This window comes from Meleagris gallopavo, chromosome 29 (genome assembly GCF_000146605.3).
Source record: "Meleagris gallopavo isolate NT-WF06-2002-E0010 breed Aviagen turkey brand Nicholas breeding stock chromosome 29, Turkey_5.1, whole genome shotgun sequence".
Classification (NCBI taxonomy): Eukaryota; Metazoa; Chordata; class Aves; order Galliformes; family Phasianidae; genus Meleagris; species Meleagris gallopavo.
This window is the reverse complement of record NC_015039.2, coordinates 3902873-3918317: the sequence shown is the minus strand read 5'-3', so window position 1 is coordinate 3918317 and position 15445 is coordinate 3902873. Positions and strand designations below refer to the sequence as shown.

At 54.0% G+C, this 15445-nt stretch overlaps 3 protein-coding genes across 3 annotated transcripts; 2 read left to right on the top strand and 1 right to left on the bottom strand.

Annotated features, from left to right (window-relative positions):
• Positions 1-7079: 7079 nt before the first annotated feature.
• On the top strand, positions 7080-11383 carry RAB5C (RAB5C, member RAS oncogene family). Its single transcript, XM_003213125.4, has 5 exons — positions 7080-7364; positions 8392-8543; positions 8860-8982; positions 9722-9815; positions 10206-11383. The coding sequence occupies exons 1-5, from the start codon at positions 7199-7201 to the stop codon at positions 10319-10321; spliced, it is 651 nt and encodes a 216-aa protein (XP_003213173.1). The 5' UTR covers positions 7080-7198; the 3' UTR covers positions 10322-11383.
• A 1350-nt stretch (positions 11384-12733) lies between these two features.
• Positions 12734-13591, bottom strand: HSPB9 (heat shock protein family B (small) member 9). The gene has a single exon (XM_010724677.2). The coding sequence runs from the start codon at positions 13459-13461 to the stop codon at positions 12880-12882; it is 582 nt and encodes a 193-aa protein (XP_010722979.2). The 5' UTR covers positions 13462-13591; the 3' UTR covers positions 12734-12879.
• A 757-nt stretch (positions 13592-14348) lies between these two features.
• On the top strand, positions 14349-15225 carry LOC100547911 (heat shock protein 30C-like). The gene has a single exon (XM_010724676.3). It carries the CDS (start codon positions 14482-14484, stop codon positions 15082-15084), a length of 603 nt encoding a protein of 200 aa, XP_010722978.1. The 5' UTR covers positions 14349-14481; the 3' UTR covers positions 15085-15225.
• The last annotated feature ends 220 nt before the right edge of the window (positions 15226-15445 follow it).

Here is a 15445-nt window from a genome sequence, read left to right as displayed (position 1 = left end):
CTGGGCGGCCCCAGGCTGGAACTGCCTGCGTCGTTCTCCTTTACGGATCGGGTAGGACAGACCCGGCTGCTCGCTGCGGCCTGCTGTTAATAAATGCTTCCTCCCCTGTCTGGTCGTTCTCGTGTTGCTGTGCTACAGCGGTGGCTGCTTGGAATTTGAATGGGATCTGAGGAAGGTGAGCTGCTCGCGAGGATTGTGGTCCGGCCTTTTGTTGTGGTCAGTCTGTGCTGAGGTGGGCGTAGGAGCTCCAGAAGGTTGGAAGCCAGCTGGGTCCTAGGCAGAGCATGGCCTAAATGAAGACTTTGGCTTTATTTGTTGGAAGTAGTTGCTGTAGAGCTAAGACCTTTTTGGATTGCTGCTGATGGAAGACGCCATCTCTTTGTGCTCTGGGGCACGTGTGGAATTCAGTGTGGTGGCACAGAGCTGACCTCAGTGCTGCCCTTTCCTTGGAAGGGATCTCGAGCGCATGGCTCCATGTTTATACACAGAGCCTCCAGCTGCCTGGCACAGCTGCTGTGTGATCCCACAGGGCCGATCCTGCAGCTGCATGGTGAGCAGCAGGCTGCCCCGGGGAGGCCCTGTGGTGGCAGCTGCTGCTGTTTCTGGTCGTGCACAAGGTGCTACTGAGTGTGGGAGAGCTCTGATTTCTGAGAGCTGCGTGGTTAACGGCAGCACCTCACTGTGAGCCAGCCTGCCCGGGAGTTATGGCCCTTCACTTGTTGCTGTTGTGTGTGGCTGTTGGAGCTCTGACCTTGATGGTTTCCAAATGTGTAAGGAAATCAGAGGGAAGAGTGCACTGAGATGTTATTTTAAGTCTATGTGGAACAAGTTGCATCTACTATTCTTAGTTTTTTGTCTGGTGGCTTTCCAAATGCTCAAGCTGCCCAGCATGACACCCCATGCAGTGTAACGTTGAACTGCAGTCCTGACTCTCTAAACGCAGGGCCCTGAAGCTTGATTGAGACCATAGAAAGAAAGATAACTTTGATTTGTGTTGGCTTGACATGCTGTGCTGTTTGAGTGAACTTCCTTGGAATGTCCCACTGATGCTCATTCGTGCCTTGACTCTTAAGGCTTTTTGCTAATAAGGTGAAAGCTGTGACTGAAATGGGTGAGGAGTTCAGAAGTGTTTGTTGACTGCTGTAGGGCAGTGTTGGCCTTAAGGCCCTCTTGGAGAGAGGACAGCAGGTAAAGCTAGAGTCTGTACAGACCTGTAAGGTTAAGAAAGGCCGTGCTTGACTTCAGCAACTGTGTCTCAGCAGGATGCCCTAACAGCCAACTTCTTCCATAGCAAGTCTACCTCTATAGGCAGTTTTTCCCGCTGAGATACCGTAGGCTAATTCAAACTACATTCATTTTAAGATAAGGGACCTGCACTGCCTGGCACTAGGGCTGTTTAGGTAAGGCTTTAATACCCCATCAGGTGAGGGAGCAAGATAAAATAGAAGTTCTGAGGAAGGGTTTCAGTTAGAGAGCAGTATAGGGGGCAGCTGGCTCAATAGGAGGATGTGGGATGTGGTCAAACACTTACCTGGTTTTACTCTGGACAGAGTTGGATTTGGGTCACTGCTGTAACAGCGAAGCCAGTAATGGATTGGGCACTGACTGCAACGAAGCTGAATAACAGCCTGGTGCTTGTGCTTGGCCAAACCTCGAGGTGTGGGGGAGCAGTGATGAGAAGTGAAATTGTTGTCATCGCAGCAAAGCTCTGCGTGGAAAGGAGGGGGGTCAGCTTTGGCTCCGGGCCCCGCACCTCATCAGCTCAGTCCTGCCATGGAGCGCTGCACGGTCACCCACTGGATGGTCACACATCTCCTTAGGAAGGGAGGGGGGAATAGTGCCAAGTCCTCCCAGACACAGGAAGTGAAATGGGAACGCTGCTAATGAAGTGGGTGTAGCCTGAAGTATTTTGGTCAGCGTGCTTAGAAGAGGGCAGAATGTAGGAATGGCAGAGTCAGCTTTTTTCTTCCCCTGGGATGTGAAGTTTGAAGTCCTCTTATGCAAATTCTGTGAAATTGTCAGTAACCATGAAAACGTTCCATCTGTGAGCCAGAAACAGCAAATCTTCCTGGAAGTGACATTATGGGGAATAATAGTGCTCTCTCTAACTTCTGATGTGAGTGCTAACTTCCCCTGAGGCATGGGAACAAACTGTTGGAGTAGTCCTACATAAACAGATAAGAAAACACCGGTTTTCATGTTTGCTTTGATATGGTAGTGCTCCAAAAAAGGAGCCACTGGAGGCAGGAGATCTTTGTGCAGTCTGGGAAAGATATTATGAAGGTCACTGACTCTCCTGTGGCGAAGATGGCTGTTTTCTGCTCTGCTGTCTGGTGCTGTCTATGGGCGTGTGTTGCTGGACTTCTGGGCAGAATGAAGTCGAGCCTTTTGAGAGCATGCAGTGTAAGAAATAGGAGGGGTGGGAACCTTGCCTGCAGGATTACAGCTTAGTTCAGTTTTGAGTTGGTCCACGCAGTAATCTTGAGTATCGTTAACCTGGCAGTGCTTCAGCTTCTGGACACTGGACAAAGTTCTTGCAGTGCCAAGAATAACTGAGTGCAGGCAAGGCCTCCAAGAGGGGGTTAACGTGGGAGCAGGGGGATTTTGGTGCCTGGGATGTGGGACTTTGTTCCATACAGCCAGTGAGAAGCTTATATAAAATGAAGGTGGTGCAGAACTCATCTACAGGAGTTGTGTGCTGCAATTTATGTCTTGCTAACACTTGCTCGGAAGCTGCCGCCTCTCATCCTGCTGCTTTTAAAGCAGTCCTTACAAGTGTGCTGTTTCCATGGCTTGAGTGAAGCTGTGCTGGAAGCTCGCATGCTTGGGTCTCCATCTGCTGCTCTGGAGCTCGCTGGCTGTGGTGTCAGCAGGTGGGGATGTGGTGGCTCCGGTCACCTACAGGTTCAAATGCTTTCCCGAAGCACGAGAAGGGCAGGAGCTCAGAACCTCAGCCTGCCCTAATTGCATGTTTCTCTCTTCAGCCCATGGTGATCTAATAGCACACTAGCTGCAGTTTTGAAAGCAATTAGTCATGCTATTCTGCAGAATTAAAACCCCTGCTGGATTAGGCATGGAGCTTCGTTGTAGCGCCAGTGTGGCCCGCACGGTGATAAGTCTTGTTGCTGGTGCTCGTTCAGCTGTCTGGGCATTAAAACCCGTGCCTCCAAAGGCAGTATCCAAGTGTAGTACTTTGCATCTTATTAGTTGCTGTCAGGAGCTTTTGGTAAAGGATAATTGCTGAACATCTTTGGAGGGGGGTGAGAGCCTAGCAGAAGGCCCGAGGGACACGAGCAGCCCAAGGCTCTGAGCCTGAGAACCGACTGCATGGCAGTGCTGCATGGAGGGTGGGAGTGAGAGTTGATCTTTGCTGTTGCGTTAACTCAGTGGAACGGCCTCAGTGCCCGACTGGGAATATTAAAGGTGTTTGAGGTGGCTTTCTTAAATGAATTTGAAATTTCAACTTGAGTTTGCTCGCACTTTGCCCCTGCAGGATGTTCTCTGTGTTCTGCTCAGAAAATGAATGAAGTGCATGTGGCTTAGGATTGCCTGAAGCTTGCAAAAGTTGGAGTGACATCCTACAGATGTTGCTTGGGTCCCAGAGCTGAGGTAGCTGGTTTCTGTTGTGCGTATAGGCTGAGTCACTTGGATAAAGAAAAAGGACAGTTCTCAATAGAAAGTCCTATTAAGAAAAAGGAAATAAAAAGCCAGAGAAAGCAGTTTTATAGCTGACTGCTTCACTGTTGGAATTTGGCTCTGCAGCTCCCTTTGACTGTAGAGCTGCACCTCTGATGGTCAAACCAGCTGCAGTCCTTGCCTCATCTTCCAGAGAGCTCCGTTGGGTGCCCGGCTCTTCTGGCTTCCTTTCCTGACAGGCTTGGAGCAACTTGCCTGGTTCGGGTGCTGTCATCTGGCAGATGAGGCTTAATCTCAGCCTTAGCAGACGTTTTCATGGTGCAGTGTTCTGCCTTGGGCTGAGCTGTGAGCTGAGCTGTGAGCCCTTTGGCCCAGGCCAGCCCTCAGCTGGACTGCTGTGCTCAGCCTGAGCAGCACCTCTGTGGGCCTCGTGTGTGCTGCCCTGAGAAGCAGCCGAAACTTCACCTCCTCCTAAACTTCTGGAGGGTTTATTTTGCTCAGAAAGCTTTGTTAATCGAGTTGAGAGGTCAGTCATCTCTATTAAAGGGCAGCTGTTGAGTACAGTGGCCAGGATTCAGTTGCCATCGTGGGGCAGTGGGAAGGGCTCTGCTGCTTCCTTGGCTCTGGGTCTTCCAGCTGTGGGTGCCTGGGTGTGATGCTGTCCTGCCAGCCCAGCTGTGCAGCGTCTGCAGTGGGTTGAGCAGTAACTGTGGGCTGGTAGCCCTGAAATATCAGATGCTGGACTTGTGTTTTTTGTTTTCCTTCTGCAGGTATCAGGAGGCAGATACACGTATTAAAAGCATGTAAAAGAACTGGTTTTAGACTTACTGCATTTGCTCGGGACTGTAGGCAGCAACACAAATGTTAACTTTTTCCTGCTGGAGATCCTGATTGCCTCTGAATTAAAATGAACGTGCTCAGGTCTTTGGGCAGGAGACTCTGCAGAGAAGTTGTGACTTAGAATAGTGGTACAACCTGAGGAGCACATGGCAAAGGTTGATATGGCTCTGTAAATCGGTGCTGTAAGGCTGTGGGATGGCAGCTGGCAACTGCAATGACTCGTTCCCTAGCAGAGCTGCAGCTCCAGATCAGTGCCTACTGACCCAGACACCACTGTTTGTGGAGGGAAGGACGTGCTGTCTGTTGCAGCTGAAATATAGGAACAGATCCAACTTGGTGGGGCTGGCACTACTTTGTGCAGTGCTGCTCCTACGGCAGCAATGCTTTTGAAGATGACTCTTAGCGTGCATTGCAGTGCTAAGAGTGGAAGAGGTCGGCACAGATGCTGTGTGGCGCAGGTGAGGCTGGGCGCTAAGGCTGTGGGTGGGAGCAAGGCTCCTGCTGCCATGGCCGGCTGCCATTCGGTGGTAGGTGAAGCAAAAGCACTCGGTACCTTCAGGGCTGCCTTCGCCGAGGAATTCATGTAACGCTGTCAGCTATTTAACAAGATAAATATTTCACTGGGGCTTTTGATTGAGTATTTTGGTTGTAAGCCAACAAATCTGCAATGATGTTATTTGTAACGCAGCAGAGAGCAGAAGCAGTTCTCTGGTAACTTGATTTTCTGTGAGCTGGACGTAGACCTGCTTGCTCAATTCTATCTGAATTCATGGTAAAATGAGCTGAAGTCTCTGAAATGTAGGTCACACAAAGACTTGAGGATGTCAACAGGCTCATTTCCTTGCTCTGGGAATCACCCCTATCGTGTTTCGGGAGGTCATAACTCAACTGAGGCATGATTCACGTGGCTTTGAACGTGCAGAATGTTAGTCTGAGCTGGTGACAGAGCTTGCCAGTGTGCTGATAGACCGCCCTGGTACATGGATACAAGGTTAAGCAAGCAAAAGCTGCTGCTGTGCAGTCTTGAGTTAGAGGAGGAACCGCCACAGGCGGAGACTTTCCCAGGTTGGTTCAGATGTGGGGCTTCCATTGCGCCCCTCGAACCTCAGTGATAACCGAGCAGCTCCCGGCCAGAGCTGCAAAGTGCTGCTTCCTCACTGTCCGGCAAAACCAGCTGCAGCTGTGTGCTTCCTCTCAGGCTTTCTCATCCTGTCAGAGCACTGGCTGTCCTTCCAGGGGCGGGGAGGCAGGTTCTGGTTATACGCTGCTGTCAGCGGCTGCTTCACGACTTGGGCATCTCACTGCACGTGGGGGCTCCTCAAGGCTTCTTTCCCACCTGCCTGCTTGAGTGCATGGTGCTGCACTGCTCTGGCAGTAGGTTTCTGACTGACTCGCCTGCTGATCAAACTGATTTCATGCTGAACGGCTCCACGGATCACCGCATTCTCTGGAGCTTCTGCTCTGAAGCATGGCTTGCAGGACACCATTCCAGGGCTCCTGCTCATATGAGTGCCGTTTGCTGGGTACGTGCTGGGCTCACTCTGAGCAAAAAAGGTGTTTTCTTGGAGCTCAGGACGCGCTGTGGAGGAGCTGCCCGTCAGGGTCTTTCTTTGCTGCTTGTCTGTCAAGAAACTTGGGCTGTGAGAGTTGAAGGGAAAGTGGTGATACAGAGCAGATGCGATGAGTTGTAGCATTTGTCACTGACGGGAAGTGGGAGTCATGTTGAATACAGGAAATCTGCTGAAATCTGTGAAACTGGGTGCTTGGAACGTTATCTGCTTGCAGCTGAGAACAGGAATACAGTTCACTGTGGCTGATGGCTTGGGAGGCACTGCGCCTCCACTCGAGGTTATCTGTGGATGTGGAACAGCTCGTCTCACTCTTTGTGCAGTGCTTCTGCACAACGCTGGAGATCTGGTCTGCTGTTGTAGGTGCTGCCCTGCTTTCAGATAAGGCCGTCTAGACTCTGCTCAGTGATAACTACCTGCAGTGCTGCAGGGGCAGCTGCTCTTGGGCCGGCTGCTCTCAGCTCCTCCGTGCTGCTGCAGGAGGTCCGAGGTGGCCTTGAGGACTGCTTGAAGATGCAGTGTTTAATAGCTCTGTGTGAGGGCCTTTACAGTTCTGAGCATAACAACTTGCTCCTGTGATCTGGAGGAGTGGGTCGGTGCTGCTGTCCGTAGAGGCTTACCCAGGGCACACAAACGCCTCTGTTTCACTGCCGTCTGAAGCCGCCACGTGTTGAACTCAGCAGAGGGGGAAGGAGTTCAGGTCAACCTCAGTTACCTCCCATGAGCTGAGCAGTGTTTTGATGGACGAAGCTCTGATAACCTGACTGGCGCGCTGGCTGCTCCCCGCCTGCCTTGCCCTAGCAGGGTGTGCAGCACGGCACACAGTGGAAGTGCTGGAGGCCTGGTGGGAGGGAGCTCCTCTCGCCGTATCCCTGCTCTCAGGAGGCCGTGCTACTTCAGATGCTGTGGGAGCTGCTGACTGCTAGAAGCTGCCTGATGTGCTGTGGTGCAGCCAATAACCTTCCACAGTGAGAAGGAGCAGCAGCTGCCTGTGCTGATGGAGGCTGAGGGTCAAAACCGCTGGAACTGGTAGGGCTGCTCCGGGGTGTGTCTCTAACTCTGAGCTCCTCTTCCAGTTGCAACCTGCCTCCAGGTGGATCCAGCGCAGAATCTCCAGCATCCTTATCTCTTGGCACTCCTGCACTTAGGCCACGATGGCAGGTCGAGGTGGAGCTGCTCGACCGAATGGACCAGCTGCTGGAAACAAAATCTGTCAGTTCAAACTCGTCCTCCTGGGAGAGTCGGCGGTGGGGAAATCCAGCCTTGTTCTGCGCTTCGTGAAGGGGCAGTTCCACGAGTACCAGGAGAGCACGATCGGAGGTGAGTGCCACCTCCAGATGCTGATGGTTAAGAGATGCTGGCCTTGTAATGCAGCCCAGGGGCATCAGGAGTATTAATGGCTATTTCGGTCTGCTCTGGGCTTTTTGCTATAAATAGTCAAGCAGCTAATGCTTTAACTCTTGGTCTGCAGTTTGTTAGTGTGAAGATCAGCGCACCAGAGAGCAGTGCTATGGCAACCACCAACTCTGCCTCTGAGGCATCTTCCAGTATTTGAATTCCTGCTTCTAATTAGAACTGAGGCATTCAGTTTAGTTTACAGCCCTTAATTATGTTTTCTGACCAGGACCTGGGATATCAAGCTTGTTTGTAGCCTGATAAAGTAAACTACTTGCACAACTCCTTCAGGCCTAGCAGATCTTTGGCTTAAAACAGTCAGTGTGGTGTCACCAGTCAAAGGTCAGTCAGCACCCAGCCTGCTGGGCAGTAATGCGAGGAGATGTGCAGAGAGGCTCCGTCTGTCCCCGTCGTGACCGTGTGGGGAGCAGGGCAGCTTACAGGCAGGCAGGGCTCAATGCTTTGCCACAGGGGCCTTGTGAGCGATCTGCTGTTCTACTTCAGCCCGCGTAAAGCCTGGTTGTGTTAGAACTGAAATGGAGGTATGGCATTATGCTCCCTGGACCAGGAAAATAACTGGTTTCTAAACCAAGGAGCCCAGAGTAACTGGGCTGAGTGCAGTGCTTTGGCACCGAGGCACTCTCTGAAGTAATGGTGGGGGTGTGCAGCTGTGCTGTGTGATCTGGGTGGTGGCCCCTGGGAAAGGGAGTAGCACTGAGACGGCAGGCTGCTTGCTGGCTGCTCGGAGCCACCTGTCTGTTGGCTGCTCGGTGGCTCTCTGGTTCCTGCATAGTTGTAGCACGGCGGAGCTGTGAGTTCCACAGCAGGTGGCAGAGTGCTGGCTGGGCTGGGGCTTCTGCCAGCTCTTGTGCAAAGCAGAACTGCTCTGAGCTGCTGGCTCTTGCTGTAGGAGCTCCAGCTGGAGATAAGGCCAACACCCATTCTCTTTCAGCTGCCTTCCTAACGCAGACGGTCTGTCTGGATGACACAACGGTGAAGTTTGAGATCTGGGATACGGCGGGGCAGGAGCGGTATCACAGCCTGGCACCCATGTACTACCGAGGTGCCCAGGCAGCCATTGTGGTCTACGACATCACCAACACAGTGAGTGCGGCGCCGGGGCCCCGAGTGTCTGCTGGGAGGGGGGCATCTGCTTTGCATCCGATGCTTCTCAGTTCCCTGGGAGAGTTTTGGGTTTGGGGCTTCTGCAGGTGCCTGCCTACAGGTAGCTCAGTAAAACTTTCTTAAACTCGTGGTCACTTCCTCGTTTCTGAGCAAGGCTGTCTAAGCTGATAAAGAATCCTGCTACAAAGTGCTGTAGAGGCAGAACGCTTCTTACAGGAAAGACTTGTTCTAATCACATCTTCATTGTGTATTAATAAGGGGCTGCCTTTCCTGACTGCCTCCTGTTTACTTCCAGGACACATTTGTACGAGCCAAGAATTGGGTGAAAGAGTTGCAGAGGCAGGCTAGCCCCAATATTGTAATTGCACTAGCAGGAAACAAGGCAGACCTTGCTACCAAGAGAGCTGTGGACTTCCAGGTAAGTGGGAATCTGGTTCAGCTGCTACCTGAGCAGTCAGGAAAGCAGCTCTTTGGTCAGGTGTCTATGTCAAAAATACTTTGAGGAGAAAGTGTGGAAGTTGAGATTGATGCTACTGAGGACCCCAGGGTGCCCCTTGAAGCCTGCCTTCCTCCTGTAGGTTTGTCACAATACTTGTAGCTCTTGTTGGTAACAGTTAAGTTATGAAGGCCCATAGCAACAGCTGATAATGCAAACTTGTTCTCTGTCTTCTTATCAGGGGCTGCCTTCAGCAATGTATGAAGAGGCATCTTTTAGATAAGTCACCTGAAGCTTGTTTTCTAGTCCTCACAACTCTTACCTCAAGTTGTCTGAGGCAGATTTCTTAGTAGAAGCTCTTATCTCAAAGAGCTGTGCACAGAACTGCTGGCAGCACGTTGCAAAGTGTGTTAAACTCCCGGCCAACCAAAGTACAAGGTGTTGAGTTGCTTGAGACACAGTGTCCACATGTAGCTCACAAACAACCTGTGCTGCTGTATCCTGGCTCTTGCTGCTGGCTCTTCAGTCATGTGGTCCTGTCAGTGGTGCATGTCTCCCAGCTGTCCTGGCCGGGCAGGGCTGTGCTGGGGTGGAAGCGCCCAGTTTGGGCTGGGCAGAGGCCGAATTCAGTCTTTAGTATGCCAGCAAATGGAGCATGTGGAGCCTGCATGGGCCTCCTCGTGGCAGGATGCCTTTATCACTCTGGTGTGATTGTTTCTAGGATGCACAAACGTATGCAGATGACAACAGCTTGCTGTTCATGGAGACATCAGCAAAGACAGCGATGAATGTGAATGAAATCTTCATGGCAATAGGTAACTGTGTGTGTGTGAACAGGCTGTCTGGAGTAGCTCTGAGCACTGGCAGTACAGCCTACTGAAAACCACAGAATCTGTGTCAGCCAGGTTCTGAGGGCTCTTACTGGAGTGTGTGTATGACCGGTTGCTAGACTTGTGTATGAAGTCTCCCAGGTAGTGCAAACCTCGTTCCCTCTCTGCCTTTATCTGGGGTGAATGAGGGTGGAGCAGAACTGATGACAGCTCAGAGCAGGTTTAATGTACTCGTGCTGCCAGCAGTGTCCCATCCTGAGCTCCTTAAGAGGTGGAGGCTCGGGCTGGAGCAGAGCTGAGCTCAGCGTGTGATCTGCGGGGGGGGGAGATTGGCCTCTATAAGAGCAGCCTGCTGATGTGTTGCTTCTTTCCTAGCCAAGAAACTGCCAAAAAATGAACCCCAGAACGCTCCAGGTGGTCCGGGCAGGAATCGGGTGGTCGACCTTCAGGAGAGCAGTCAGCCCAGCAGGAGCCAGTGCTGCAGCAACTGAGCAGCTGATCTCAGCTGACAGAGCCCTCGAAGGACGTGACTGGAATCCATGCTAACAATCGCACTTACCGTAGAGCGGCTGCTGCCAGTGGCTGCTGTGATTTCTCCATCCCTTTCTGATCATAGGCTGGAGGGAGTTCTTCCACCTGCACCTTTCTGTACAAATACTAATTCAATTCTAAGTCTTAAGTCACTTTTTTAATATATGAACTTCTGCTCTTCCCTCTTCCTGGTGGTGGTGGATGCACGACCTGGTGTCTGCCCAGCCAGCTCATCCCTTCCCACGGGTGAGGGCCAGCAGCACCCAGGTCCCACAGTACTGTAGTTCACTATTGGAAACAAAGGGATATTGAGACTAGACAGCCTTGTTTAAAGTTACCCACGTGTAAAAGCTGAGGCGATACCAGTACGATACGCCTAGAACAACCACTAAACTGTAGCATTATAGTGACAAACTCTGGCTCTTCAGCCACTTATTGACCAAATCAATTATGAGTATTTTGGGGTGGGGCAGAGGGAAGAAAAACTGATTTCTTCTGTATTTTGTATTGTACGTTTCTTCATGTAACCAATCAGTATCTTGTCAATATAGTACATACAACTAGCTGCCTATTGTCTTTATTTGTGTTGGACTCTAGCATGCCAACTTCTTTTCTATCTCTGGTTCTGTCGTAATGCACTAATCCTGTTGCAACTTTTGCAAAAAAAAGAAAGAAAGAAAGAAATCTTGTATAGAAAATTGTCTTTTTTGATGGTTGTGATGCCACTGATGTTAACCCTACTCTGGTGTGAATACACAAGGTTTACTGATGTACAGAAGTGGGGCAGGGGAAACCTCGGATAACCTGTCAGTGAAAACTATGTATTGCAAAAGCCTGTAATTCCACACAGTATGAAGGGAGGTATTAAAATGGCTTCTCTTGCCAGACTCTAACTGATGTTGGCTGCTGCCTAGTGCCTAATGCAGTGTCTTATGCATACTGGTATTTAAGAGGAACTGTCAAGCTAGTCTTCATCACAAACTTCAGTTTTGTGTGATTAAAAGAGAATTTTTATAAACCTACCACGATCAGCAATGTTCATGTTTCTTAACCAGCTCAAGCAAAGGGGAGTGGACCAGAACATAACAGGTGTGCTGAGGCCAGCTCTGCCAGGGCACATCTCTGAGGAACACGTGCCCATCCTTCCCTTGGCAGGGAGAAGCGTGTGCTGTGTTCTCCTCAAGTCTGGGTTGTGCTTCTGCAGCAGCCGCCTCGTGAGGGAGGAATTCCTGCATGGAGTTGCAGAGAGCTCGTGGCTGTTAGGAGCTGGAGGTGGTTTGCTGTGCTCGTCATAGCTGAGTGTGCAGCAGCATACTCGAGGTAAACAGTGAGAACTGTTTGTCACCATCACTTCTAGGCTAACCAGCAATAGCAGAAGCTGAGGAGAGGTGGGAGGAGCAGTATGCATAGAGCTGGGAGTTGATGTGACAGTTGGACAAACTTAGGGATGATGTGCTCAAATATTAGTCGGCAAATGCCTCTGTCCCTGGTGGATGTTGTCACAAGATGCTGATGTCGTGTTGTTTCTGTATGGCTGTTCATCTGCTGGAGGGGCTCACAACCCTCAGGAGATGGCACAGATCCCATTGCTTCCAGGTTGGTTTGTCTGTGCTGCTGGATTCCCCAACAGCAAAAGAAGGACCTGTTGGATGATGGCCACCCACTCCCAACTGAACAGCGCTGGGAACACAGCAAGGTGCTGTTGCCATCTGCTGGTTTCTTGTACAAGTGCTCCTGGTTGACAGGACTTCATTTCTGGCCCATGCCTCGGGGTCTCCATCTCCCTGTTGAGGCTGTGATGCTCTCAGGGTCTCCTGCTGCTGCCCCAGCCTGTGCTGTTCAGCTGTGATGGACTCTGGTTTGGGTCTGTGCTCTGCAGAGCCTCTGTGCTGCTGGCACTGCTGCGAGGAAGAGCTGCATGAGCTCAGAGCAGCTTTGGCAAAAACAGGTGTTGTGCCTGCATGCCTGCAGACCTGCCCGGACCTGGCCCCAAGTGCTGGAGCCTGGTTCCACCCTGCCTGCTGCTGCCATCCCAGAGGGATCTTCTGCAGCCCCTTTCTAAGCTGCCTGGGGAGAAAAGTAGCTGTGACGGGATAACCTCCACCTAACATCTTCCAGCACAGGTGTCTTCTTATTTTAGAGGCACTGGTCTGAGCATGAGGGCTATGGAGGTGCTGCAGGCAGCAGCGTGGGCAGGAGATGCTGTAGTGTGGGAGAACAGGGAGTTCACCCTGCTCTGAGCAGCACAGTGGGTCTGCTTCAGCTCTGTAGAACCAAGAGCAGAGTTTTACCCTCTCCGTGCACCCACCAAGAGCTGAGGCCGAGGCTCAGCCACCCCATCGATCATCCCCCCAAAAAGAAGCACAACCAGGTTCTATGCAAAAGGATTTTTTATTGGATACAAAAGCAAGAACATTCCAGTATAGTGAAAAACACGGTGGATGGAGCACGTCTGGGCTACAGCCCAAGACTCACTGCCGTCTCTGCTGGTCCCGATGCAGACCGTCGTTCCGTCCCATCACGCCTTGGCTTTGCTGGCAGCTCCATCCTTGGCTGCCCCGGGCTGCGGAGCCGCGGGGCTCACCTGGATGGGCACGTTCCTCTCAGCAGCAGACGGCAGGGCCAGCCGGGGGGCCTCGATGCGGAGCTGCCCCTCTGGCGACAGGGAGCAGCTCAGCGCCTCGGCGTCCACCTCCTCGGGCACGTCCCACTCGCGCTTCAGCACCTCGTACTTGTAGGAGAAGGAGCCCTTCTCGTCCGTGCTCTGCGTCTCCTTCTGCCCCACCAGCACCACCTTCCTGCCCACCACCTTCACCGACAGCTGCTCGGGGGCGAAGTTCTTCACGTCCTGGCAGACGGAGAAGCCCTCCCCAGAGCCCTGGACCGGGGCTGCGCTGCTGCTCGGAGCCTGCTCTGCAGTGATGGGTCCGTGGCTGCTCAGGAGCTGCTCGAAGCTGCTCATGAACTGCCGAGCCTTCTCCATCTCCTGCTGCAGCTCGCTGAAGATGGTCTCTGCGTGCGGCCAGAGGGTCCTCACCGTGCCCAGCCGGGTGGCCAGGGAGCTGGAGGCGAAAGGAGCGAGGTGCATCCGGCAAAGCATCGTTGTTGTTGTTGTTGTTGTTGTTGCTGCTGCTGCTGCTGCTGCTGCTGCTGCTGCTGCTCTCAGCTCTTTGCTCTCAGCTGTTTCCTCTCCGGGAGTTGGGAGCGCTGTGCTCCGGCTCCGGCGCCCGCGGCTTTTATTTCCCTTGCCGGGAGGAGGAGCCTCGGCCCGCGGATGCCGTCACCCTCGGGAGAAGAGCGCGGCTCTTTCTGGCCCGTTCGAGCTCATTCTTGTTACTCATCGCTGAGGTGAGGCACCTCTTACCTCACGGCCCACATACCTTCGCTCTTACTCTTGCAGCTCTGCTCTCCTGAATTATAATTAGCAGCATCACCTCAGCCTCCGAGCGGGATGCCCGAGCCGCCCCTGCCAAAAATCCGTGGCCTTTCTGCTTCCCGGCTGGGAGCGGGGCCGGACTCCCCTCCTCGCTGCCATCCCCTCCCCTCGGCCCGTTCCCCCCCCGCCCCACTCTCAGGACCCCCCTGCAGCAATGCGTCCCACCCACCGGGCGCCGTCGGGACCCCACGGGACACACCGAAGCAAACCCGTGCCCGCCCCACGCAGGGTGCACAGGCGCTGCGTTCAGGGCTGCACGGAGTCCTGGACGTGGGGTGGGTCTGGAAAGTGCGAGAGGCGTCGGGCAGCGGTGACACCGTCGGGGTGGGAATGTCCCTGCGCGGCGCGACCCGCGCTGCAGTGTGGGGCTGCGGGAGGGCTTTGTTTGCCCCCTCGGCCGGCGGTGCCGCGTGCTGCATCACGGTGGCTTTGCAGAAACCCGAGCCTCGGCGGTGACTGCAGCTCCCTATTTGCGGAGGGTGACTCGGCCCCAGAAGCAGGCGCTATTTTGGCCGGCGGATAATCAGCCGCGCAAAAATAGGCGATGGCTCCAGGAGGGTGCGTGGGGAGAGAGCGTTCTGGAAGGGGCACACCCCCGGGAAGAGGAGGATAAAACCCCGCGTCCCGGCGGCAGCCCAGCACCGCTCCAGCCCTGCGCACAGCCTCAGCCGCAGCACCGCAGAGATGCTTTGCCGCCTGCACTTCATGCCGCCCACCTCCGGGTCTCTGTTCCCGTGGCTGGGACCCGTCCGCACCCTCTGGCCTCACCCGGGCACCCTCTTTGCTGAGCTGGAGAGAGAGATACGGATGGAGATGGAGAGGGCTCGGCAGTTCATGAGCAGCTTCGAGCAGCTTCTGAGCAGCGGGAGCAGCTCCAACCGCGTCAGCATCGAGCGGGCACCGAGCAGCAGCGCGGCTCTGACCCAGGGCTCCGGGGAGGGCTTCTCCGTCTGCCAGGACGTGAAGGACTTCGCCCCCGAACAGCTGTCGGTGAAGGTGGTGGGCAGGAAGGTGGTGCTGGTGGGGCAGAAGGAGACGCAGAGCACGGACGAGAAGGGCTCCTTCTCCTACAAGTACGAGGTGCTGAAGCGCGAGTGGGACGTGCCCGAGGAGGTGGACGCCGAGGCGCTGAGCTGCTCCCTGTCCAGCGAGGGGCAACTGCGCATCGAGGCCCCCCGGCTGGCCCTGCCGCCGCCCAACGAGAGGAACGTGCCCATCCAGCTGCCAGCAGCAGCGGCACAGCCGGCGGCCAACGCCGAGGACGGAGGAGAGAGAGCCAAGGCGTGATGGAGCAGCGCGGGGCCGGGCTGAGCCCGGTGCTGGGGCACCGCCGGCCGCAGAGCGGGGCTGTGCCGGCCCTGACGGGGGGATCTCTGGCCAAAGCGTGTAGATTTTTTTGATATGTAATAAACGTCCCTGACTTTTACATATACGGCTCGTGTGTTTGCCGGATTGGCCTCGCTGTGCTCACGCAGCGGGACGGCCATCCCGAGAGCTGCACTGTGCTGCAAAGGGCGCATCCCCGGCACATCGCCCCATTCTGCCCCGGCCGGGGGGCTCCCGCCTACGGACGGCGACACGAACACGGAGAGCCCTCGGGGACACGGCGCTGGGCTCTTCGGGAAGGCGCCGGGACGTTCGCCGCGCT